Raw genomic sequence first — 26,202 nt, 5'->3', positions numbered from 1 at the left:
CTCTAAGGATGGCCTGACCTGACTCAGTCTCCTTCCTGGGGGACACACGGCGGGTAGATACTGAGGTATTTGGAACTCCTTTTCAAGAGAGAAGGACAGCTGTAGGAAGAGTCACGAACCACAGTGCTGAAGGGGCTGATGGAAGGAGAGAAATTTGGCGAGTCCTCTGGGACTAGAGTTGTCAGATGAAATACAGGATGCCCAGTTAAATTTGAGTTTCAGATAGAAAACAAATCATTTTTTAGTATAAGTATGTCCCAAATGTTATAATGGACATGCTTATGCTAAATAAACATGCTGTTTATCTGAAATTCAAATTTACCTGGGCATACTGCATCTTTATTTGCCAAATCTGGAACCACCCGGGACTCCGAGGGAAAGAACAAGAGAGACTGTCATGACAGCTCACTCCCACCCGTCTCTGCGTCCCTGGGGAGCCGGCCAGGTACACTTCCCTTCCCATCCTCCCCACCAGCTTCAAGATGTCCATCGAGCTAGGGCCATGGTTGACCAGGCCGAAGAGGGGTCATCCTGCATCATCCATGGGGTTACACTCATGCTGAGCTGTGCCTTGGATCTAGTAACCTGCTTTTTTTTCTGAAGACAAACTAGTTTTTTGGGGACTTCCTGAGGGGACTGAGAGGGAATCCCCCAAAATAGTTTCTAGTTCTCCCGACTTCATTCCTCCCTTGTTCTTATTTTTTTCTGCTCACAAAAGCAGCGCAATTCAGAGTGAAAATGCAAATATCACAGAAATATAGCACTTTAAAAGTTTCTCCAGAGATAACTACTATTAATCATTTGATGTGTCTTCCTCCAGATTTTTCTCTATTAATATTATCATGTAGAATTATCATTTCCATAAATAGAACCATATTATACAGATAATTCTGAAACTTGCTTCTAGCGCTCATGGTGTCAGGGACTTCTTTCTGAGCATGTGTGTGTTCCTACATCACTGCTTTCACTGTCTCGTTCTTTATACCGGTGGTGGCTGGTCTTTTGAAGCTCTGAGCCCCTTTGAGTGTCTGATGAATGACAAATGCACACAGGGCTATCACACAAACATTATTACAGCATATGACTCGGGGTGTCACAGCCTTCCTAGGCTGAGCTACTGACCCCTTCACGCTGTGCACGGGTGGGTGGGAGGGGAGGTGGGGATCACTGAAATGGGTCCAGGAGGGTGGGAAGGGCTGTGTGTGACTTTCCCATTGGGAGGAGGGGAGACCCATGCCCAGAGAGCCTCAGTCAAAGGGGTCCAGAGTCCCTGCCACCATTCTGAGACCCTCTGACTCTCCTGAGCACCCACCCCTGGGCTCTTCCCCAGGCTGGGGGCTCCTCGCTAGTATCCTCATCAAGATCACCTGACTCCAGCAGCTGCCAAACCCCTGGGCGACGCCAAGAGCCTCCTGGCCTCAAACGGGTTGGGTGACATTCACTCCCCTGTGCTGTCCTTCCGACCTGCTCAGTCATTAGGAAATGCCTCGGCGGCGGCGGCCGTCACAATAACAGCAGCGGGAGGAGAAGGCACTGCTGCCCAGCATCTCTGGGTGGCTCAGATTGGCTCTGAGGAGGCCGCAGGTGGAAAGGTGGATGCTGCTCTCTGGTTCCCGGCCAAAGTGAGTCTGGGGCCCTGGCTGGGGGTGGGGAAGGAGCTTGGCAGTGCTCCGGATGGAAGCTGGAATGATGCAGGGCTGGGGGGAGGGGCGGGCAGTGGAGAGAGACAGAGACAGAGAGATGCCTATGTGTGGGGAAGTAGCTAAAGCTATAGGGCTTTGCACTGGGATTGTAGAAGGGAATGCCAGGTGCCTAGAAGTGAAATGTCTCACTGTCTCGCTGTCCTCAGCGGGGTGTGGTTTCCCTGGGCTGGTGACACCCACCCCCCTCTCTCTGTCCTCAAAATGAGCTGCTGCTGGGGGCGGCTGGGCACTGGGTTTAGGAGGTCAGCTCCTTGGGCCAGCCATCGTCCTCCCCCTACCTCACAGGTGGCCAGAGGGGCAGCTCTGTTTAGGGTCACTCTGAGGAGGGAAGTTTGGGTGATTACTTTTCCGCCAGTGCTTCTTCAGCTACTCCTTTGACCAGAGTCTGGAATGCCGTCCACGGAGGCACTGCCAAACTAGCAGAGTGACTCAGAACAAGTTCCTTAAGTCCTGAGCCTCAGTCTCCTTATCTGTGAACTGGAGATAATACCTCCCGGAGTTGTTGTCAGGGTTAAATGAGGAAGGGATGCAAAATGCCAAGCACACAATTAGTATTCAATAAATGGTCGCTGTTGTAATTATTTATTCTTAGCTCAACACTGGTCCCACCTCACCTAGAAAGACCTTCCAGCCCTCTGCTCCCCCCAATTTCCTAAGGCTTCAGATAGGAATACTTTTGGCAGATTTATTGCATTGTTATTTAACCAATTTGTGCCCAAACCAGAGCATGTTCCCTGCATTTCTTCTGCTGCCCTCTCCTTTGCCCCAGCACCCAACACAGAATCAGGCCCTAAGAGGAACTCAGGGATGAAGAGTGGAATGGAATGAAGAGAAAGGGAGAGACACAAGGAGGGACAGGTCAGGGAAGACTGAGAAAGGCAGGAGAGGAGGTGGGGCAGGAGGTGGCACTGTCCAGGCACGAATGGCATGGCTCTCCTGAAGCACACGAAGGAGAAAGGATTGCCCAGCAAGGACATCAGTGGGCCAGGGATGTCTTTAGCACTCCCTGCACGCTTTTTCCTTTTTCTCAAACTCAGATGAGAAGTAGAGGCTCTCCTCCTCCTCCCCTGCTTATCCCGAGGAAGACAGGGCCTTCCTGACTTGGCTAATATCTACTCACCCAATCTATCAACTGGTTCTAACGATCTTCTCTTTCTCCCTCTCCATCACCTTCCCGGGTGACCTCAGGCCAGCCACTTTTCTCCTTCTAGACCTGGATCTGCTCACTTATAAAACCAGGAGGTTCAACTGAATGATCTCTGAAGTCTTTTCTTCCCCCTGGTATTCCCTTATTGGCTTTTCTTTTCTTGTCTGCCTGGATTCCTACTTCTCAATTACACAAACAACTTAAGTTATTGATCATCAATCCTCCTTTTTAAAAAAATCTCTTTCTCAAGAAAACATAAAAATGTCCACTAGATTCTAGAGTTTCATGAAGGGCTTCCTTGGTCACTGCTTATCCCCAATGCACAAGCTCAGCACCTAACATGTAGCAGGTGGCCAGTGAATATCTGCGGAATAACTGGGTTCATGGACGGACGGATGGATGGATAGAATTGCCATCATACACCTGTGGGGAGTTATGAAATGCAGGGAACCTATTAGTTGTTGGCTTAAGAAAATCATGGTCATCCTGATCACAACCCCTGTTTAGGCATTTGCAAAAGTGTTATGAAAGGAAAACTACTGAGAAACACCAGCATCACCACCTTAATTTTTATCCACTGCCCGTCACTTACCTAACCTACTGCCATCTTGCTCAGTTATTCTAGTTTAAGGTGAGCTGCCCTCAGTCAAGGTCGTGTGATTTTTCAGTCATTCACTTAATAAGGAACATTTGGGGACAAGCAGGAAAGAAGAGAAGGCAAATGCTATGGCCGGCTCAAGAGTCATGACAAAGGTTCCCAAGTCCCCTTTGGGAGAAGAGGAGAGGACATGTCCTGTCTGAACGATGACACCCATCATTTGTTGAGCATTTACTGTGTGCCAGATTTTTCACTCACATTAGGTCACTTAATAGTACTATTACTATCAACCTCATCTTACAAGTGGGAAAATGAGGCTCAGAGAGGTTGAACAACTTGGCTGTGGTTATACCAACAGTAATGGTATATTAAGAATTTAAACCCTGCTCCAGAGTCTGAGCGCTTGACCCCTTCTCCCCCAGCCTGGGGACCACAGTGACCACCTCAGAGACCAAAGCTGGGAAGCTCTGCAAAGGTTTTGAAAGGGCTGCCTCTAGGGTCTCAGGTTCCCTGGCCCCACCGCCACATATTTGCGCTCTTAGTTACGGGATATTCTCGAGTTGGCAAACGGATTTGGACCCAAGCCAAGAGAGGGGAGAGATCCCGAAAGATTTGCGATCTTAATAATTTGTCCTTCCTATCAACTGATCTTGTTCCCATTTGTGTCATCTCTCAGGCTGGGGGGCGGCCACACAGCTCTATTCTGTCAGTGTGCCCAGGGGTCTTTTGTCTCCGTCAAGGATGGAAGAAGATATCAGTAACAAGGAAGCACAGCTCCTTCTACAGAGGCTGTTCTAGATAAGTTCAGGCTACGGCTGTGACACTGGGGACTTACATGAGGGCACTTGGACCTCACCACATACCCAAGTGGATGTTTCCCTCCAACATCATCAACTTGGGAAGCCATGTACTTAATCCAACAGTTCTGCTGAGAACATCTCTGGGGCCTCTCCTCTGCTCTCGGATACTGTTTAAAACCTACCTTGTTACTTTACAGTGACACCATAGCTTTGATTCCAAGCAATATCTTGCCACTTGGTCATTCATTTACTTTCTCACTAGGCTTGGCCCCCAGTGACTTTTGGCTGTTTCCAATTTATCAGACGTATCCTCAAAAGATGAAAACCTGCCTTCACCGAGGTTAATCAGAAGCTTTTCTCACCGCCTTGGGCAGCCCTGTGAGAAGAATTTGAAGAGTAATTGAGCTGCGGCGGGTGGAGGAGTGAGGCCACAGTTCCCTGACGTGACGATGCCGAGGGCTAGCAGATGTTTGGATGTGTAAGCCTGAGCTTTATTTTGAAAACAGTCCTTGCTTTACAGTCACTTAGTACAGAGGAAGGCGATCCAATGGCTAAATGAAAATCACCAACCCCAGCTCAGAAGAGAGGTTGAAGAGTAGCAGAGGCTTTTCCAAAAAACAGCCACTCTGGGTGCCCAGATTGAAGACCAGACTAAGGCTGGGCCCCTGCTTCCCCTGGGAACTGGGTCTTCCTGTCTCTGCTTCCAGCATTGAACCAGGAAGAGGTGAGGTGGTGACCTCACCATGTGTGCATGTCGTGCCTGAGGTAAGGCATCAGGCACTCTTCACACACCTCCTTCCGGGGTGACCGAGATCTCTTGCCCTCTGTCTCCTGATGCCCCCTTCCAGAAGCGTCTGCTCATCTCTTCCTAAGGATCTTAGGCTCTAGGTCTTCGGGCTCGTGGTTTGATTCAGGTGGGCCCCTGAAGAGGAGCAGCAGAAGAGGAAAGAGTAGGAGGAAAAGGAAGAGGAGGCAGAAGACAAGGAGAGGGGAGAAGGAGGCAGTGGGGGCAGAGGTGCGGGTGGGAGCCGGGAACTAGAACGGGCCCTGATGCTCCCCACCTTCCTGCCCACAGCTGAGCCTGCCTTCTCCGAGTGGCCATGTCGGAGGGTGAGAGCAAGGACAGCTCGGGCAGTGAGTGCCCCGTGTGCTACGAGAAGTTCCGGGAGCTGGAGGGCGCCAGCCGGATGCTGAGCTGTGGCCACGTGTTCTGCCATGACTGCCTCGTCAAGTACCTGCTCTCCACCCGGGTGGACGGGCAGGTCCAGAGGACCATTGTCTGTCCCATCTGCCGCTACGTCACCTTCCTCAGCAAGAAGAGCTCCCGCTGGCCATCCATACTCGACAAGAGCTCCCAGACCCTGGCTGTGCCCGTGGGCCTGCCCTCCACGCCACCACCGGACAGCCTGGGCCACACAAACCCCCTGGCCACGTCCCAGCCTGTCTGGAGGCCAGCCCCGAGCCAGGCGAGGCTGCCGGGCAGCCCGGGTCAGACTGCCCAGCTCCCCTTGGACCTGCTGCCCACCCTGCCCCGGGAGTCGCAGATCTTCATCATCAGTCGCCACGGGATGCCCCTGGGGGAGCAGGACAGTGTGCTGCCGCGGCGCAGCCTGGCAGAGCTCTCGGAGGTCTCCCCGGCACCCAGGGCCACCCGCTCATTCTGCTGCCGGTCTCGGGCCCTCCTGCTCATCACCCTCATCGCCGTGGTGGCTGTGGTAGCCGCCATCCTGCCCTGGGTGCTGCTGGTGAGGAAACAGGCATGAGTGGGGCACCTGGAAGGACAAGCCCGGCCTGAGAGCTGGCCTGGAAGATGCCCGCTCCATGGCTGGGCTGGCCGTGGCTTGGGAGGGGGCAGAGGGCCCCGGCAGACCTGGTCCAACCCAGCTCTGAAGGGAGGGCAGGCAGGCAGAGGGGAGGACCTGGCAGAGGGAGAGCGCTGGACGGGGCAGGGTGGGAAGTACAATGCTTTCTCCCCAATCCGGGCAGGGGCGCAGGCATGCTGGGGAGGCGGGCGCCCAGCCGAGAAGCTGACTCTGGCGAACGGCTCCAGACATCCTCTCACACGCTTTCCCGTCCCCTAGGCTGGAGCCAAGCAGGCTGGGGAGATGGGTGGTCACTGCCCTCCTGTGGGGTCACAGGCCCTGAGGTGCAGACCTTACCTTCAGGTGTGACCTACCCAAAGCGGGGTGGGTCTCTCCAGGGACAAGGAAGCTTTGCTGGCAAATGTCCTGCTGGGTGAGGGCCCAATGGCAGGACTCCCCCAGGCCAGAGTACCCACAAGGCCTCCCCAGCTCGCCCTCAGGAACAAACAGAAGGGGCAGCGCAGGTGCCAGGGTGCAGGTTCCCAGGACCTCAGCTCTCATCCACAGCCTCACAGCACCCACCCTCCTCCTCCTGCCTCCAACCCGCCGCCAGCCTCACAGGCCCTCCCCGAGGGAGACGCTGGTCTCAGAAGCTGTGTCCCAGGACTTCCAGGGCAATCAACAGAAAAGGGTCTTCCTGGAGAGCTGAGGCCTCATCAGGAGACAGGCGTTTGTTGACAGAGGCCATGGCCAGCAGACCGGCCCACAGACAGGGCCAGAGGTCTCCCCGAGCCCTCCAGGCCCAAGGAGGGGGTCCACATTTTGAGTGTTGGGGTTCTCAAGGAAGGACTGGAAGGCAGGGAGTAGAGGGGAAGCCTGACAGGTGAGACTTGAGTCAGCTGAGAACTATGTGACAAATTAACCCCTGGGGGCTCCCACCTCCCAGCCCCAGTCTTCCTCCTCATCACCCAACTACTCATTAGAGGCCACACCAGCTGGGCCAGTTTCCAAGGTGGAGTCTCAAGCTGGGCTGGGTGAGGAAGGGTGGGGAAGAAAACAGCTAGGCTTGTCAGGGACTCTGCGGTCTCACCCAGCAAATGCTGAAACCCAGGTGTTGCCAGTTGCTCACCTCTCTACCTGGGGACCCCACATTGGACTGCACTGGCCCCACTAAGGGCCCCACCAGGAAAGCCTCTGACCTGTCTCACCTGAGGAGCAAGTCATTCAGGGACAGCTACTGGCTGTGCATTGAGGCCCCTAAGTCAACCAACGCCCTAACATTGAAAACAACAAAAACCTCCAGCTACCCTCTCAAGCGGAGGTCAGCACCCCAAGAATACCAACAGCTGAGCCCTCCACAACCTACACCCCTCGCAGCAAAGTTCGAAAGAGCTCCGTGCCTCTTCTCTAGTTCCCAAATGCCTGTAGTGGGGGTCATTTGGGACTGCTAGGGAATGGGGTGCCACACTACAGGGGGTATTTGGGAGACACAGAGGACTGCTTTAAAGCACTTATGGGCTTCTTTGTGCTCTTTTCAAGGCCAGAGAAGGGCACAGGTGTTATGAGGGGGAGGGATACAGATGGATTCCATGAAAAAAAAATATTTATTATAGGAGTAAAAATAATATCAAGTTTACAAAGACTCCAATGAGTCTGTTTTAACCTCAGCCAGGCTGTTTTAAACAGTGTCATGAATTTCGGGGGACCTGATTCTAGTCTTTCCAGATTCTGTTGTATTTGCCAAAAGTTTCTTTCAAAATATCCTCAGTGTCTTCATATTGTTCAGTGGTGACTTGTAGATGGAACTTCTTTTATTTTCAAAGAATGCCAAAAACTATTTTTAAAATAAAGATATATATTTTCTCAAAGATTCCAAAGATTTTGCAATGCACATGGGAAGCTCTGAGCTTGGACTTTAAGGATAATTCACTTTAGATAAAAAAAAGTTTGAAAATACAAATGCAAATGGTTCTTACACATTTATTCAACATTTGTAAAAGAAACACAAATTAAAATTCTTCTGGCCGGGCGCGGGTGGCTCACGCCTGTAATCCTAGCACTCTGGGAGGCCAAGGTGGGTGGATTGCTCGAGGTCGGGAGTTCGAGATCAGCCTGAGCAAGAGCGAGACCCCGTCTCTACTAAAAAAATAGAAAGAAATTATCTGGCCAACTAAAATATATATAGAAAAAATTAGCCGGGAATGGTGGCGCATGCCTGTAGTCCCAGCTACTCGCGAGGCTGAGGCAGTAGGATCACTTAAGCCCAGGAGTTTGAGGTTGCTGTGAGCTAGGCTGACGCCACGGCACTCACTCTAGCCAGGGCGACAAAGTGACACTCTGTCTCAAAAAAAAAAAAAAAAAAACTTCTGGAATACTGCTTTCCACCTATGAGCTTGTCAAACCCTCAAAGTCTCACCACCCACCCTGCTACTTGGGGAAGCAGGGAAACTGTTGGTGGGAATATGTATTAGTAAAACCCCTATCAAAGATAGATTTGATATCATCTATCAAAATTTCCACATCGACCCAGCAATTCCTGTCCTAGAAACATATCTTACAGATACACTTGCATATATGGGTAGCAACCTATGTACAATGTTATATAATTGTTATGTAATAACAAAGGATTGGAAAAACCCTAAATGCTAATCAATAATAGGGCACTAGGTATTTTACTCAAAGTCCAAGGAATATGATGCAGTTATAAAAAGAACAAGGCAGGAACCTATGAACTGACGTGGAAAGTTTCCAAGGTATAACAACAAATTGGAAAAAGCAAGGTGTAAAACACCAGAAATCAGACCCTACAATTTGTGTAGAAAGAAAGGGAATAAGAATTTACATTCCTATTTGCTTATTTACACATAAAAAAATTGGGAAGATACACAAAAACCTAACAACAGTGATTAACCGTGGAAGGGGATGAGAAAATGGTGGAAATGGAGGGGGAGTTTTCACTCTACCTTTGATACTTTCTGACTTTTGAACCAAGTAAATGTATCACTTATTCAAAACTGAACTGAAAAATTGTATTAGAAGCTAACGATACCTTCAGTGTCCACACCTGTTGCCTGTGAGGAACCCTGGAGAGCTGCCAAACCACTTGCCCTGTGGTTCCAGAGCGTCAGCTACTGGCTCAGTGGGGCTGGTTTGTCTGGTTAGAGCTACAACACCTTGTGCTCAACAGGCGCCCAACAAGTAAGGCGGGAAGTTTAATATTCTCAGTGTCCCTAAGTTCCTGTGGATTTCTTCAGGTCCTATCATTTCACGTGCTTGTTCTGATTCCCTCTTCTCTATCTTTTGGTTCTCAAATAAAATCTTTTGCTTTAAGCAACCACCCTGGGGTCAGGGCACTACAGGAAAATACTATTAGACAGAAAGGCAGACAGACAGACAGAAGGATGGACGCCTGGGGTTAAACATAAACTCTTTTGCTCTTCTCTTCCCCCCCCCTTGCCCAGAGGCACCCCCCAAACACACACATTGCCACCTCCCACCATCACAGTAACCTTCAACTCTAACACATACTTACACAGTCTAAGCCCACCCAAGCTTACCACTGCTGGCTGCCAGGAGCCTGGGCACACGCACTGGAGACCGCTGTCCCCCTCAGATCCAGTGCTGTACCCTGTCCCCTCAGTGAACCGTCTGAGTGACTCATACGACTGCTCTGCCGCCATCAACTTTTGACCTCCTATCAGTCCAAATGTCCTTCTTTTGGACACAAAATAAACAGCCTTGCCACACCCTCAGCTCCTCACTTTTCTTCATCCTCTTCTTACCCCACACAAACGAATTCCACAGCTAATTCTCAGCACCAGCCACTTGCTGTTTCCAGCAGGCGGTGCTGGTGCAGGCCTCCGGGCCTTCGCTCAAGCGGGTCCCTCTGCCTGAAACTCCCCCACCCCACCCGCCTACCTGGAAAACTCCTGCCTGGCCTTTTAGAAAGAGCACAGTTTAAGGGTTACTTATGAAGATGTCCCCACCCCCTATCCCAGGGGACCTAACCAACCCTCTGCTGCACTCCCCACCCCCTGCATGCCATCATCTTCCCAGGGACACTTTATCATGCTCATCTGTTAACATGTCTGTCTCTTCCTAGACAAAGTGCTCCTCTAGGGAGGCCAGATCTTACAGATCTTGCTATCTCCAGTGCCTGACACAGAATTTCGTAAACAGTAAGAGCTGGTTAATTATTTGTAGAATGAATGAATGACCGTGATGGTTTGGTGTGTAGAAAAAAGATTAGTCCACGCGACTTTGGGTGCAGAATCTAGATAAAACCCCTGCTTTGGGGTATCTGAGGGCTTCACAAAGCCCACCTTCAAAACAATCCTAAAGTGCCAGTTTAAAAGGACTGTTTTCAAATTAGGGAAGAGGAAGTAGAAACATGGGAAAGAGAGGACAGTCGGACTAGGCTGCCAGCAGACCATGCAGGGTGAAGCCAGGATGCCCAGCAGACAGGTGTTAAGATAAACAGACACTGTAACGAGGCTACTGGTAATTGGCATCTGTGTGTACAACTTGTACCCCAACAAGCTTCACACTGTATCAAGCCGTCACGCTGTCTAGATGGTGGGCTGAAAGGATAATTTTGATGACTCAGTGTTGGGCAGAGGGAGGGAGGAAAGGAGGCCTGAGAAGGGTGATGGCAGAGGATGAGAGGAGCTGAGGACACAGAGAGGGCCTTCGTGGGGAGACAGAAAATGATGGGGGCCCTGAAGTTAAGGACAACAAGGAGAAAGAAAAGGGGTGAGTCTGTGAAGGCCGGAAAGGAAGGCAAGGTAGGAAGGGAGGCGTCTCCAGCGCGCCCTATGCTTTCAGCATCCATCAAGCTCAGCGCAGTCCCATGGCCCCTGGGCTTCCCTCTGAATGCCTCTCTCAGCCACAAGGACCTGGTTCCCAGAAACAGCAGTCATGCTGCTTCCCAACTCCCTGCCTTCCCTTAAGCTATTTCCACTGCCTCATGGAGCTAATTTTAACATTATGCAACACTCAGTCAAGAGTGATCTCACCCCAGGAGTCTTCCTTGACCCCACAGCTCTCCTCTGCTCCCTCAGCACAGAAGCACCAAGGGCAGCTGGCTCAGCAGGCACTTTTCCCGAGCTCCTGTGCGTGTTGATTCTGTTGTATCTCTCTTCTTTCAGACAATGAGCTTCCTGCAGGCACAAACTTTGACTTTTATCTCCAGTCTCTAGTTCAAAGCTGGCCCATGAAATACGGTTCATAAATATTTGCAAAAAAGAGTTGCAGGAGAGGAATTTTCACTTAATTTTTCAATTACGAATAAAATCCAGGACAATTTCCTTCCCAACACATTTAAGAATACTGCTATTTTTAAATCAAGAAAACACATGTTCTGACTCTACCCTGAGTGCTCCAGTATATGGTTTTTCACCCTTTGACTGGACCCAGTGGGTTGCTACAAATTGGGGCCATATGGAGTTACCAGAGGGGAGCCAGCCTGTATGGGTTCAGCTGTCACCTATGGGTTCTGTATAATCTTGCACAAGTTCCTCTCATTTCTCTGTGGCTCAGTTGCACCACCTGTAAAATGAGAACAATAATAATACCAGCATCAAACAGGGCTGTTTTGTGGACTAAAGGAGTTAATGATGTAAAGGGCGTAGAAGACTGTGTCTAGCGCTCAGCAAGCTCGCTACGTCTTATGTATTATGAAATGTATGTCCTCTGTCAGTATGACACCTGTATTATTCATCCAGCAGAAGCCAGAGTCCTACCAAGCGCGAGCCTCAGGGTCCACTCGCAGGGGAGCGCGCCCCCTGCCCCCGCTTCCGTCTGATTCCGAAGTGAGAACAGGCATAATATTCCGAAAGGGACGCCCCTCTCCGCATTGAAAGGCTTCCTCAGACCCAGCTCCTTCAAGGTGTGGTCTGCACCAGCACCCTTCGCGTCACCTGGGAGCTCGCGAGAAACGCAGATTCAGATCTGTTTCCGCGGGGGTGGGGGACGATCGCTGGCTCCAGTCCTTGGAAGGCCTTTCGCCAGCCAGAGCCGAATCTCGGGCGTGCCCCACAGTGCAGACGCCGAGGGATGGGGGCGGCGGCCAGCAGCCCGCTGGAGCTCGTTAAGGGACAAACACGCTTGCCACGCCCACGCTATTGGCCCGGGCGGGGGCGGTGAGATCCAGGTTACCCAGGTGACCGGCCACCCGGGATCCCAGCGCCACCTGGCGGCGCCAAATAGGACCTGCCCTTTCCCGGCTAAGGGGGCGCCTGCCGCCCAGCACCCAGGAGTAAAGGAACTGTGTCCCCTGAGGCCGCTCGCTCCTTCAACACCCACTGGAGCAGTCTGACCCTAAGCAGCTCCTGTCACTTGTCCAGAGACAACCCTTCGGCAGCAGCACCCGGACCTCCGAAGGCTGACACTAGGACCTGGAGCGGGGAGTTTTGCACCCCCTATCAGTTCCCCTCCGAGCCACTAGGAGACACTATCCATCAATTTCTTCCCCAGTTTACTCTTCCCGTTCAAACTCCGCGCCCCTCTCACTCGCATTGGTCTCGCGATATCTCTCGTAAACGTACAAAACCGGAAGGAGCGTGTAACTCTCTTCCTTTTTGCGGCCATCGCCGAAGCGGCAGCGGGTGAGAATTTGCTGGGCAAGCGCGTGTAATCTGCAGCCATCCGTTCCTGGGCACGGTGGCTCCTGACCTCGGGGGCTCTGATCCTTTCCCGCCGGCCGAATGGCAGCGAGGGAGGGGGACTGGGGTGGTTTTGACCTCTTTTCTCCGTAACTCTGGGGCCGCCGGGCAGGAGAGGGTCAGAGGGGCAGGGAATTTGGGGACTCGGAAACAAGAGGGGAGGGGAGGGATCCCATGGAGATAGAGTCAAGTCCAGGCAGTGTTGTTTCCTAGGGAGTGGTCTCCTAAAGCATTCACGGAACTTCTGGATCGTTCACTCCCATTGGAAAGTTTATTGAACCCGAGATGGGTGCAAAAGTTTCCAGGTTTGGGGTAGGAGGCCTGGCTCATTTACTTTTGGAGGGGTTAAATGTTTTCAGACTAAACTCCGTAAAGGTGAACATTGCTTGCTCCTAAAACGTTATGTTAAATTTGAAGAATTGAGTTGTCGCTCTGCTTTGCTCTGTCTAATTAGAAACATTTACAAGTCCAGTCTTGACTTCCTCACGCTGTACTTAAGGAGTTTGGAGACTGTAAACAAAATATTTTATAACTAAAACAAATGTGTTATTAATGGGAAAAATCTTAATCCCGTGAACAGTTACGGTAAACATCCCAGTAATGCAAAAATTTTAGAGTTTCAAGCTTCATTTCATAGGCCATTCAGTTCAAGCAATTTTGGATGGAGTTGCAGAACATGGCAGTTTCTGTGAGCACTCTAAACTATAAAGATGAAATTATTGCTGTTACTTGTTTGGAAGCTGAATGAGATTTTGGTCATTTAAAAGTCTCTAACTTTTTATTTAGCCAAAATGAAGTTTAATCCCTTTGTGACTTCAGACCGAAGCAAGAACCGCAAAAGACATTTCAATGCACCTTCCCACATTCGCAGGAAGATTATGTCTTCCCCTCTTTCCAAAGAGCTGAGACAGAAATACAATGTTCGATCCATGCCCATCCGAAAGGATGATGAAGTTCAGGTATGTAGCCCTGTTTGTTGATGTTGTCTTGCTGGATATACCACACACTTAGCTTAGAAGAGGGATTACCTTCTCAGAGAGATGTTTCCAGACTTTTCATCCCAGAACAAAATTGCATGATGAGTTGAGCCAGGGACCAAAAAAAACCCGAAAGTACGCTGCTTTACAGTTCATGATTTTATTCTTTGGTGAAAATCAATTCCCCCCAACATCAGATGTAGCCATAATTAAGTGACAGAGTAAGAAAACTGGAACATTACTTTGGGATTATCCTTTTCTCATTATGTGTGGTCACTGAAGAGACATTTGAGGCTTGGTAAACAGAAGTGCTCAGAATCTAGATTGAGAAGATATAATTGAACCAGAGTTTCACATGATTGAGTTTACCAGTAAAGAATTTGTCAAATTTATTTAAGTGAAAATTTCTATAATGATTCTTAGGTGTAACCTGCAGCTAGTGGTTAAAGAATTGGGGCAGTTTCTAAAGCCACTTGCACATCAGTATTATTTGATGAGTGAAACATTGTTTCAAAAAGTGAAACCAGGGCCGGGCGTGGTGGCTCACGCCTGTAATCCTAGCACTCTGGGAGGCCGAGGTGGGCGGATCGTTTGAGCTCAGGAGTTCGAGACCAGCCTGAGCAAGAGCGAGACCCCATCTCTACTAAAAATAGAAAGAAATTATATGGACAGCTAAAAATATATATAGAAAAAATTAGCCGGGCATGGTGGCGCATGCCTGTAGTCCCAGCTACTCGGGAGGCTGAGACAGGAGGATCGCTTGAGCTCAGGAGTTTGAGGTTGCTGTGAGCTAGGCTGACGCCACGGCACTCACTCTAGCCTGGGCAACAGAGTGAGACTCTGTCTCAAAAAAAAAAACAAAACAAAAAAAAAAAAAGTGAAACCAGTTCCCAAATAAGAGCAGCATGGGTTGAAAACAGCCAGTGGTCCCTGCTGTTGCAGTGCTAAATTTGCTAGTAGACTTTGAAGGCAATCTCTGTTTTCAATATATATCAATGCAAGAAAGTTAGAAACCAGAAGGAAACACGTATTCAGAGGCACTTTGGGTTGCTTCCTGACAAGCTGAGGACCACTAAGATTCCTGGGTGGGAAACTTAGTTAACCTCTGGGAAAGAACTGGTTTATTCCCTTAAGCATTTGTTGCTGCCCACTCTGGCACCTGGTTGAGTACTTTAATGGGTTGTAAATTAAATACGAGTGGTCTGTTGCTGCTTTTGAGGTATAGTAATAAGTTTCTTATTGTCAGCTTCCTACAGAATGCCAAGTGGGCTCTTATTCACCCTTTAACAAGCTTGCTGCTGCTGGTGGACCATCATTTATAGGGGTGCGCTGAACATCACTGTAGATAAATGGGGGCATGGTTTGTTTACAGGTTAATTAAAGCCAGGGATGGAATTATTGACACATTTCCCTTAATGATGACGTCTTTCGAAATTGAAATATCCTGTAGAGCTCATGATAGAGTGAATGGTGGGTGCATGATTCACAGTTTTCCAGATTTGCAAGGTTAATTTTGTTCTTTTATCCGAATGTTTGTTATTTTTGAATTTGCATTTAGGTTGTTCGGGGACACTATAAGGGTCAGCAAATTGGCAAAGTAGTCCAGGTTTACAGGAAGAAGTATGTCATCTACATTGAACGGGTGCAGCGGGAGAAGGCCAATGGCACAACAGTCCATGTGGGCATTCACCCCAGCAAGGTGGGTATTTTTTAAAATGCTTGAGAGAAGAAGGAAATTGCAGCAGTTATTGTTGACAGATGTGATTGCTTGTTTACAGAACAATCTCATAAAAATAGTTCCTGATTTTAGATGTACCGGAAACCATGTCTTAAAGCAAATACTACTTGTTTTTTGTTTGTTTGTTTGTTTGTTTGTTTTTGTTTTTTGAGACAGAGTCTCACTCTGTTGCCCAGGCTAGAGTGCTGTGGCATCAGCCTAGCTCACAGCAACCTCAAACTGCTGGTCTCGAGCAATCCTCCTGCCTCAGCTTCCCGAGTAGCTGGGACTACAGGCATGTGCCACCATGCCCAGCTAGTTTTTTCTGTGTATATATATTTTTAGCTGTCCGTATAATTTCTTTCTATTTTTATTAGAGACGGGGGTCTCGCTCTTGCTCAGGCTGGTCTCGAACTCCTGAGCTCAAACAATTCGCCCGCTTCGGCCTCCCAGAGTGCTAGGATTACAGGCGTGAGCCACCTCGCCCGGCCAGTACTACTTGTTTATATTGGAAATTCTAATACCACTTAACACATTTCCGAAATCAATGTGTTTAACGGTCATTATGTATATTTAACATACCTTTTCCTCGAAAGCTATTAAGAAGCTGATACATCAACAACCTAACAATTAACATATTAAAATCTGGGAAATAGGACAATTATAAGATGAAATGGAGCTTGAACCCTGTTAATTTTTGTGGATTTAACAGAATTGAGTAAGCAGTAAGGTAGCTTTACAGCTCTGAGCAATAGGTATTGAACCATTTACCGATGGGCGGGGGGCAAAGCTCAGAAGTTAAGATCCCATGAAGAGTGATTATATCTAAGCCAAGATAAAAAATCTGGTCTTATTCCCATATCAGCAGAGGCTTGCCCTAGATTCTCATACGAATTCTCCCCCAAACTGTAATTATTGGTAATTGATGTACAGATTTGGGCCTCTGATTTGATATTGCTGTCTATAATTTCTATTTTCCAAGTTTTAAAAAATTTGTTTATGTTTAGTATAAAGGTAATAAATGTTCACAGCGAATGTTCAAATACTGGGGTTTGATCTTATGTTGGTGCCATAAATCTAATTTTCAAACCTCTGAAAAGTTGAAAGGCCAGTACAGTAAAACACCTGCCTATCTCTCACCTAGAATTCTGTTAAAATTTTGCTACAATTTTCTTTGCCTGTCTTTCTCACCTCACCCCCAGTGAATTATCAGTGTCATGACACTTCTCTAATTACTTCAGTATGTATCTCCTAAGAGCGAAAAACTTTCCAATTTTCTTAGCCTATTCCAATCATATTTTTGCCTCCCACCACCAAATCTGTCTAATTCTTAGTCTTTTTGTACTGTACTTATTAGTGCAGCATGTGACATAGTTGATCTTTGAGTGGCTCAGCACTCATCTTCATATCTCATTCCAGTCCTGGGACTTCAGATGACTAGAAGCAGCCAGTTCCAACCCAGATCTCTTCCCCTAAACTCCAGGTTCAATATTTAATTGCCAATTGTGCATTTCAACTTGGCTATCTAATTAGTATCTCAAATCTAATGTGTTCAAACTCCTTATTTTGTCCTTAAACCTCTTCTCAGAGTTTTCCATCATCGTAGTGTATGGTAGCTCTATCCTCCGAATTGCTCAGGCCAAAAATGTCATTTTTTATTCATTTATTGTATGTGCCACATCAGTCAATAAAACCTATTGACTACTGTCTCATCTCTAGAATCCTGTCTGCTTGGTGCGATCAGAGTGGCCTATAAGACCTTACCTGATATCTTTTTCCACTTTACATGTCCTAGTCTGCTGGCCTCCTTGGTTGTCGTACAATCATGCTACTGAGCGTATGTCTACTGGTTAGGAGCATCACCTAGCAAATTGGAAGAATTGCAAGTTCTAGGTTCCTAGACCTACTGAAGCAGAATTGAGTTATGACCCAGGGATCTGTTTTAACAAGCCTTCTAGTTGATTCTTAGGCACACTCAAGTCTGAGAAACATACCTATAAAACTTTGGACCTTTGACTTGCTATTCTCTTTGCGACAGTTGTGCCTATATGGCCCACCCCTTCAGGCCTCCGTTCAAATGTGGCTTTATCAGTAGGACTTTGCCTCCCCACATTTGCTCTATTTTTCTCTATATCAAAGTGACATACATATATCTTTAGGGGATAAGCTCCATGACAGCAGAGATTTTGTTTTGGTCACCATGCTGTATTTCTAGGATGTAGTTTAGTATCTTCTTTCCACTTCTTTCATCTTACTTAAGACTAAAATTTATCATAAATATGGATGTCTTTAGGATTCACACTGTTGAAATAAGATCTGTACTGTGACCTCACCAAGTGAAAGTATGTGTGAAGGTTAAATTTAATTTCTAACCTTAAAATTCTAAAGTTACTTTAGAAACAAAAATGTATTTATTTGTATATGGCTTGGTTAGCTTGTAAAACTGGGGTGGAAGGAGTAGAATAGTTGATACATTTCACAATAAAAAAGAAACAGATTTTGGCCAGATGTGATGGCTCACACCTGTAATCCTAGCACTCTGGGAGGCCGAGGCAGGAGGATCGCTTGAGGTCAGGAGTTCGAGGCCAGCCTGATCAAGAGTGAGACCCTGTCTCTACTAAAAATAGAAAAATTAGCTGGGTGTGGTGGCCTGTGCTTGTAATCCTAGCTACTCGGGAGGCTGAGGCAGGAGGATCGCTTGAGCCCAGGAGTTTGAGGTTGCTGTGAGCTAGGCTGACACCATGGCACTGTAGCCAGGTGAGAGATTTCATAGTAAAGCACAGGAGAGGCCATGAGAAGAAATACTGATGCCACCTTGCCCTTTCTCCTTTGTTGGTGGAACATTAGTAAACATAAGCTAAATAAGTACATCATTTTCTGTTTAGGCATCCACTACCCAAGGTTTAGAAAATAGAATTGAACGTTGTGCCTTCCCATGGGTTGTTTTAGTAATTATTTAAAGCTTGAGAATGTGTTTTCTTTTCTGCAGGTGGTTATTACTAGGCTTAAACTGGACAAAGACCGCAAAAAGATCCTTGAACGGAAAGCGAAATCTCGCCAAGTAGGAAAGGAAAAGGGCAAGTACAAGGAAGAAACAATTGAGAAGATGCAGGAATAAAATAATCTTATGTACAACTTTCATTAAAAACTGCTAAAAGGAAGAGCCTTTGTTTTGCGTGTGGTACTTTGGAACACTGTTGGGAAAATAGGCTAAGAGACGTGAAAGGTTTCAGGAGTTTTGCAGGGCTTTGCCTTGAAGAAATCTGTGGACATGTTAGTTCACAGAATAGAAGCTGCTTCCAACAATGAAGGCATTGTCAAAGGACGTTTGCAAAGCAATGTTTCTTCTTTGCTGCTGGCCATCACCTTGAGCTGTTTTGCAAGGCAGAAGCTTGGTTTGGGTCCTTGGCGGAGAACCTGATTAAAATGCCTGCCCAGCAGATAATGTGCAGCTGGAACTATCCTAGATTTCAAGGCTATTCCTGCTTCACTCCTGACTACATGTCTCTGTGTTTAGAAGGAATAGATTAGTACACAGACTCAGTGTTCTCATTTTGTACATTTTATCTTTAATTTGTGTGCTCAGGTAGGTCTGTTTCTAACTTAGGGCTTAACATGCTTATCTTAGAAAAATTTTGTAACTGTCTATACTTGCAGACAGAATTAGGTAAGGTTCCCCTGGAAACCTCAAAGAATGAGCTGTACACATAATTGTTTAACGAAAGACAACTATTTGCTGTAACAGTAAATACTGATGTGGGATTTCACTCATAGCCTCACAGCTCATGGGAATGCCAGAGGACCCCTGACTCCCCTATCACTTTAAACTGCACTTTGTCTCCTCTCAATTATGTCCCCGTCTATATTATTTCTCTATTCCTGTTATTTCCAAACCTCTTGCGATGATCCTGCCTTGGGACCTGTTTTGCTGGGAGAGTAGAGCTAACAACCCGGCAGGACACTACCTCCTTTTCAGTGGATCCGTCTCTTACCTTTTTGATTTGTCGGTCTTAGGATCTGGAAAGGGAAGTTCAGATGACATTTGCTGTTTGGAGGCAGGCCACTTGTGGCTTGATTCCACTAATAAAAAATACCATTTAAATAGAGTTGGTCTTTTACATTTGAACATCAGTTCTTTAATTATTGAGAGATGCTGCTTTCCTAAGTTTTCCAAAATCAGGACTAATGAGATAGTGATTATTTTTTATATAGCAGGCAGCATTTTGGGGTACATTATAGCTGAAGGGGGCTCACTGAGATGACCAATAAGAAAAGCTAATTGGAAACACTTCTGTCTTGAACCTGTCTTTTCCTATCTTCCCACTAATGTGCTACTATGTGGACATACAGGATATATTTTTTTTTTATCGAATAAAAGTTTGCATTGCCATTGGATAGAAAGGCTTGCTTAAAATAAAATATGCTGCTTTGACTTCCCAGTGGCATATAGAACATTTCCTCAAGCTGTCCTAGAGTGAGAAGTCTCAGGTTTTCTGGGCTACACCAGTTTGTTTTCTGCATAGGTGCTGGGTGAGTGCCATCTACCAAAACCTAACAAATCTTTAGGTTGCAGTATGAAATAAGGTTCATCTAAAATGCAGGTTCCTCAGAGGATTCAGTGAAAGGATGTGAAGTGTCAAGCAGTTGACAAGTGGTCAACTGTGCCCTCCGCCATTCCTCACTGCTACCTAAGCAGGCAGATGCCTGAACGCGAAGGCAGGGCTTCGTAACTGTGGGAATGGGTAAGGGGGCCGAATGAAGCGACTGCTTAGCCAAGGTCACACCTATGCCTATCACCTCCAGGACAGCACTAAACGCGTCTGTTGTCCAGGCTGGGCACGACCCTCGTGAGACCCAGTTCCGAGGAGAGTCGGGCGTTCCTTTAGGTCTGCGGCGGCCAGTCGGGAGGGGCGGGGCTTCCGGTCGGCGCGGACCGACTTCCGGAGGCGCGGGCGCTGGGGAGCCGCGGGGCGTCGGGGTGGGAGGTGTGGCGGCGGCCTGGCTGCGCGTTGGGCTTGGGGCGGAGTGGGCTCCCGGACACTGTGGGCCCCTGGCGCGTTCCTGTCGCCTTCCCGGCCTCTCGCCCGTCCCTCCACCCCCGACCCAGTTCATTCATTCAGCCGGGAGCTGGCCGCCCTCGGCCGGGTGGGTAGGATAAACAAGTGTGGAACCAGGCGGTGGGAGCCGACACTGCGGAAGTCGGGGGAGGACGGCTGCACAAAGGAGGTGACGCCGGAACCCGTCTTCAGGAATCAACGGAAGTTCCTGTGTAGTGTGGAAGGTGCGGAGACACTGTACTAAGTGCTTTATCTGCATTATCATTGGGTCTTCATAGCAATCCATTGTGATGGATACTGGTGTTCTCTCGATTTTATAGATCAGGAAATTGAAGCCCCAGAGACTCTGCCTTAGGCACACAGTAAATGGTACGGTCAGAAATTGAATTCCCAAGGCGAGGCTCAACCATACCACTGCACTGCCTCGCTAATAATGATGTACGGCTAAGCGACATATTTGACAAATGTCCTTTTAACATCTTTTGTGTTCAGCTCTGTATTCGTTTGCCCTCCAAAGGGACACAGGCAGGTAGAACCCCCAATCCTTACCTTCTAGGTTGTATTCACCTGAACCAGTCAACTAAAAATGCAAAGCAGAGTCCTCCAGTGAGTGGTACAGGCTATTCAGAGGAGGGAGAGATGGCAATCAGCTGGAGTTGCTGAATGCGTCTGGAAGGAGGCTGATGTGAGTTGGCTGTGATTTGGAAGATCAATGGGAAGACGTTCTAGGTCGGGAAGAGAAAGACTCAGATGGGTGAGGAAGGGAGTAAACATGACTCGGGAGATGCTTCCAATTTTCTCTAAATTAGCTCGTTATCAGTTACCCCATCAGCACAGATCACACCAGGAAGCTGGTTGGTTAAGGGCCACATTTCTTTCATGTTGTTTTAGAACGGATACTGAAAGCGCAGAAATCTACAGGGATGAGCCAGTAAGATGAGTAAGTTAGTAGGTCACTTAGGGAGTGCAGGCTCCATCTAAAGAAAAACGCTGCTGGGTGCAGTGGTTCAGGCCTGTAATCCCAAGTGACTGCTTGAGTGTGAGAGCAGCCTGGGTAACATAGGGAGACCCCCATCTCTTAAAAATAAAAAGCCAGTGACAGTGGCAGGCACCTGTAGTCCCAGCTACTCAGTAGGCTGAGTCAGGAGGATTGCCTGAGCTCAGGAGTTTGAGGCTACAGTGAACTGTGATTGTTCCACTGCACTCCAGCCTGGGCTATACAGAATTTGACCTTGTCTCAAAAAAAAAAAGAAAGAAAGATGATGCTGCCCTCTCCGCTACAGCAAGTTGTTGCCAGGCAGCAATACCCAATATGGCCAGATATTCCCATTTTCAAGAAAGCCAGAAATCTAGTTTTTTATGTGAAATCTCCCAATCTGTAAGTATAGGTAAATCATTCAAATTTTTTTCAAAAAATCACTAGATGGACCAACAAAAATAGATCTATTAGCCAAATGTGGCCATTGAGCTGTGCTTTAGAATTTCATAGTATACTAAGGACAATATTTCATATTAAAAACTGAGATTTTATTACATCTTTTGGTTCTAAATTATTTCCAGCCTGTTGTCTCAGTTGCTTTATAGAATGGAGGGAATGAAGGTGAGGCTTTTTCTTCTTGTGCAGTCCCCTGAAGGGCCTTAAATAGCAGCAGTACAGCCACCCAATTTCTGAGAGATGCTGGTTTCAGTAAGGAATTTGGAAGGTCCTCATCCTAGATCCCATTGAATACCTTATGGTTTCAAGTCTCTTCTGAGGATCACTAGGACTATGGGTTGGTAATAGATATTCCTTGGGAAACAAAGCCCCATGTCAGTGATTGAATAGTAATGGATGAGAAACCACGTAAACTGCTATAGTCCTGGCACTCTGGGAGGCTGAGGCAGGAGGATTGCTCGAGGTCAGGAGTTCGAGACCAGCCTGAGCAAGAGCGAGACCTGTCTCTACTAAAAAAATAGAAAGAAATTAGCTGGACAACTAAAAATATATAGAAAAAATTAGCCAGGCATGGTGGCACATGCCTGTGATCCCAGCTACTCGAGAGGCTGAGGCGGAAGGATTGCTTAACCCCAGGAGTTTGAGGTTGCTGTGAGTTAGGCTGATGCCACCAGCACTCTAGCCTGTGCAACAGAGCAAGACTCTATCTCCCAAAAAAAAAGAAAAAAAGAAAAGAAAGAAATGTAAACTGGTTTCTTTACTGCAGGACTTCTCAGAGCCTTTAAGGATCTGGAACCCAAACTTAACATTTTGCAAACATGTAATTTCTTCAATTCTAAAATATATATTTTTCACGTTTTTGAATTTGGATGTGTCTTGTCAATATATTCATTTAATAAAGGTTCTGTGTTTTTCCTCTCAAAGTTATCATTAAGTTATTGGTTTTACAATCCAGATTGTCTTAGAATGAGGAATATTTCGTGATTAGCCAGTGGTTCTGAGGAAGGGAATTTGAAGCCCTCTTAGTGGAGGACTTTCAGGACCTGGAAGCAGGCCTAGCTTAACTGAGACTCTTGTTCAGAGCTTTTAAAGGTTTCCATCTTACTCTGCTTCTCAGAATTCTGCCCTGCTGCTCAGCCGTGGATCTGATGTCTGGGATCTTGTTTTCCTAGCTTGTTGGAATTCCTGTAGTCATCATGAACTCCTCCCCTGGGCTCTCACCATCCTATATCTCGGTATTATTCTAACTAAGGAATCCTGGTGTAGACACCTGAGTATCAAGTTCTCTCCCTGAGGAATTTTCCAATCTTGGTGGCATGTGGACTCCATTGGGATGTTTCTTTTCAGCACAATAATCTCCTGACATATCTCTGTGCACATAGATATGATACTTCCATTTCTGGAAACAGACCCTGCTGACTCTCTTTGGAGCCATCAATCCTGTACTTGAAAGTGTCTCCCAGCTTAGGAGTACCCAAGTTCACTTGGACTCTCTGCTTTGTTCCAGAAATATACGGGCTCCAGCTCTGGCAAGTGTCAAAGCAAGCCAGACCTACAGACCTCCCAGGAAAGCAAAACTCCTTTCCTTCACCCATGAAGGTCAAATCATTTTGTTGGATATGAGACTTTTTCCTTATGTCTTCCATATAATATTCACCTGACTTGTGTTTAGAGTTGCTGGTGCTGGCTTGCCTTCATTCTTGGTGCCCTCTACTGTCTCTTCCGCAGTCCTGCTAAAGCGCTCCTTAGCCCAGTCCCCAAGACTGAATGGTCCCTGTGTCAGCAGCCAGTGCTGTTTCAGGAGGCAGCGAAACATTTGAAGATACGACCAAAGATTGGAAGTATTTCGAAGGCTCTTGAAAGGACTGCTAGAGGGACACAGTGCTGGACGGTTATGAAAACATGCTCCCATAGGGTAAGGACTCAGAATCTTCATTCATTAATCCTGTGTACAGTTGTCAGGGAAAGCCATCATTTAAAAATAATCCCCACCACTTTCTTTTTGATTCCCCTAAAGTGAGGACAGACTCTTTAGCCATAGAAAGACGTTGTGTATGTTGAAGTTAGCAGTCCCTGGTGCTAACTTAAGTTTAAGAGTTTGCTGTTATTGTGTGTACTTTCCAGCAACATTCTCCCATTTACATTATTTTAAAAGCTACTGAGGGTAAGATTTTAGCCTACTGCCTTAGGGATTTACATTTATCCTCTCTCCTATTTAATTGTTAATAACAAAGACCAGTTAATTAGGTTTCATGATATAGGTTAATGGTATTATTCTGTTTGCTTAAAGTCTAAAATTACTACATATTTGTAATCTTACTGATTGCAAATTTTTTTTGACATGCTCTAATTTTGAATGGCTTTCTAGTTGCTTTGTACTGTTAACTCTGTTATCTTTCTTCCATACAATGGTCTTCAAAAATCAGATGAAAGAATTGATGAGGACTTTGGAGGGAAAGTCTTCCGGATGGAGTCTCAGCAAATTTAACTTTATTCTTTTCTCTTTCTCCCTGTCTTAGCATCCTTGTTGCAGTTCTCCATGATGCCACGGACAGCTGGAAATGATCCACCCAGTATTTCAAATGCAGGTGAAATGGAAATGGAGATAAGTAACATGAGAGAAAAGTTTCTTACAAGCGTAATAAAGTTAGTAGAAAGCAAAAGTTACAACAGCAAGGTATTTTCCAAAGAAAAGTACTTTCAAACAATAAAGGAAGTCAAAGAAGCTAAAGAAAAGGGGAAGAAGTCATCACGTGATTATCGCCGTGCAGCAAAATACGATGTGATCTCTGTGCAAGGCACAGAGAAACTGATCGAGGCTACTCACAGAGAACGAGATCGAATACGGTATTATGTACATGAAGAAGAGTTGTTTGATATTCTTCACGATACACATCTCAGTATTGGACATGGTGGGCGAACACGCATGCTCAAGGAGCTGCAAGGAAAATACGGGAATGTCACCAAAGAAGTCATTGTCTTATATCTGACTCTCTGTAAACAGTGCCACCAGAAGAATCCAGTACCCAAGAGAAGCCTTGCACCAAAGCCCATGACTTTTAAGGACATGGACTCCAGGTGCCAAATTGAAATACTTGACATGCAGTCAAATGCTGATGGCGAGTTCAAGTTTATTTTATATTACCAGGACCACTTGACCAAGTTTATTATTTTACGGCCATTAAAAACCAAACAGACCCATGAGGTGGTCAGTGTCTTGTTGGATATTTTCACAATTCTTGGTACACCCAGTGTGTTAGAATCTGACAGTGGCATAAAGTTCACAAACCAGGTTGTTAATGAGCTCAATGAGGTATGGCCAGACCTAAAAATTGTCTCTGGTAAATACCACCCTGCTCAAGGCCAGGGCTCCCTGGAACGAGCAAGCCATGATGTAAAGAACATGGTAAGTGCCTGGATGCATAGTAACTACTCACGGAACTGGGCCGAAGGCCTACGATTCATGCAGATGGTGAGAAATCAGGCTTTTGACGTTTCTTTGCAGCAAAGTCCGCATGAGGCAATGTTTGGTTGTAAAGCCAAACTTGGGCTATATTCCTCAAACTTGCCCCGGGAAACTGTGGCCGTTTTACAAACAGAGGAAGAGCTAGAAGTTGCTGAAGAACAGCTAGAAAACAGCCTTTGGATCAGGCAGGAAGAAAGGGCCGAGATCGGAACAGACAGATCTGATATGGATGAGGACATGGATCCCACTCCTGACGCCACAGAGCCCAGCACCTCACAGGGGGCCCCTGGTGTCCTCTGCTGATGAACAGATGCCTGCTGGGTGGATACTTACAATTCTCTGAGCATTATGCAGTCATCTGAGAACTGTTTCCAGAAGCCCTAAGGGAAAGGAATGAAGGCTGCACTCTCAGGCTGAGTTGTACATAGTAGTCCTTGCTCAAAGAGGAAGAGTGGGTTGGGTCTGTGTATTTGTTCTTGGGGCTGCCATAACAAATTACCACTAACTTGGCAGCTAAAAACAACAAAAATTTATTCTCTCACAGTCCTTGAGGCCAGAAGTCTGAAAGCAAAGTGTTGGTACGGTTGGTTCCTTCTGGGGGCTCTGACAGAGAATCCATTCCATGCCTTTCTCCAGTGGTGACCAGCATCCTTGGTGTTCCTTGGCTTGTAGCAGTATGAACCCTGTCTCCACCTCTGCCTTCACATGGCCTTTTCTCCTGTGTCTCTGTTTCTATCTCTTATAAGGACACCATTGGACACCAGATTCATGTCATTGGATTTAGGCCCACCCTAATCAAGGGTGATCTCATCTCAAGGTCCTTACCTTAATTATATCT

At 47.0% G+C, this 26,202-nt stretch overlaps 2 protein-coding genes across 2 annotated transcripts; both read left to right on the top strand.

The window, feature by feature from the left end:
- Positions 1 to 5,348: 5,348 nt before the first annotated feature.
- On the top strand, positions 5,349 to 6,011 carry RNF222 (ring finger protein 222). Its single transcript, XM_069481691.1, has one exon. The coding sequence runs from the start codon at positions 5,349 to 5,351 to the stop codon at positions 6,009 to 6,011; it is 663 nt and encodes a 220-aa protein (XP_069337792.1).
- Positions 6,012 to 12,618: 6,607 nt separating this feature from the next.
- RPL26 (ribosomal protein L26) lies at positions 12,619 to 18,585 on the top strand. The gene is made up of 4 exons (XM_069483363.1): positions 12,619 to 12,655; positions 13,499 to 13,671; positions 15,248 to 15,388; positions 18,396 to 18,585. Exons 2-4 carry the CDS (start codon positions 13,504 to 13,506, stop codon positions 18,522 to 18,524), a joined length of 438 nt encoding a protein of 145 aa, XP_069339464.1. The 5' UTR covers positions 12,619 to 12,655; positions 13,499 to 13,503; the 3' UTR covers positions 18,525 to 18,585.
- The last annotated feature ends 7,617 nt before the right edge of the window (positions 18,586 to 26,202 follow it).

Source organism: Eulemur rufifrons, chromosome 9 (genome assembly GCF_041146395.1).
Source record: "Eulemur rufifrons isolate Redbay chromosome 9, OSU_ERuf_1, whole genome shotgun sequence".
In the NCBI taxonomy this organism is placed as follows: Eukaryota; Metazoa; Chordata; class Mammalia; order Primates; family Lemuridae; genus Eulemur; species Eulemur rufifrons.
The sequence above is the reverse complement of the archived record's forward strand: the minus strand, read 5'-3'. Positions and strand labels throughout refer to the sequence as shown.

Excerpts from the sequence above, each read along its gene's own strand:
- RNF222 (XM_069481691.1), top strand. The coding sequence starts at position 5,349 with ATGTCGGAGGGTGAGAGCAAGGACAGCTCGGGCAGTGAGTGCCCCGTG.
- RPL26 (XM_069483363.1), top strand. The coding sequence starts at position 13,504 with ATGAAGTTTAATCCCTTTGTGACTTCAGACCGAAGCAAGAACCGCAAA. Across the intron at positions 13,672-15,247 it reads GAAAGGATGATGAAGTTCAG|GTTGTTCGGGGACACTATAA; the intron begins GTATGTAGCCCT and ends ATTTGCATTTAG. Across the intron at positions 15,389-18,395 it reads TGGGCATTCACCCCAGCAAG|GTGGTTATTACTAGGCTTAA; the intron begins GTGGGTATTTTT and ends TCTTTTCTGCAG.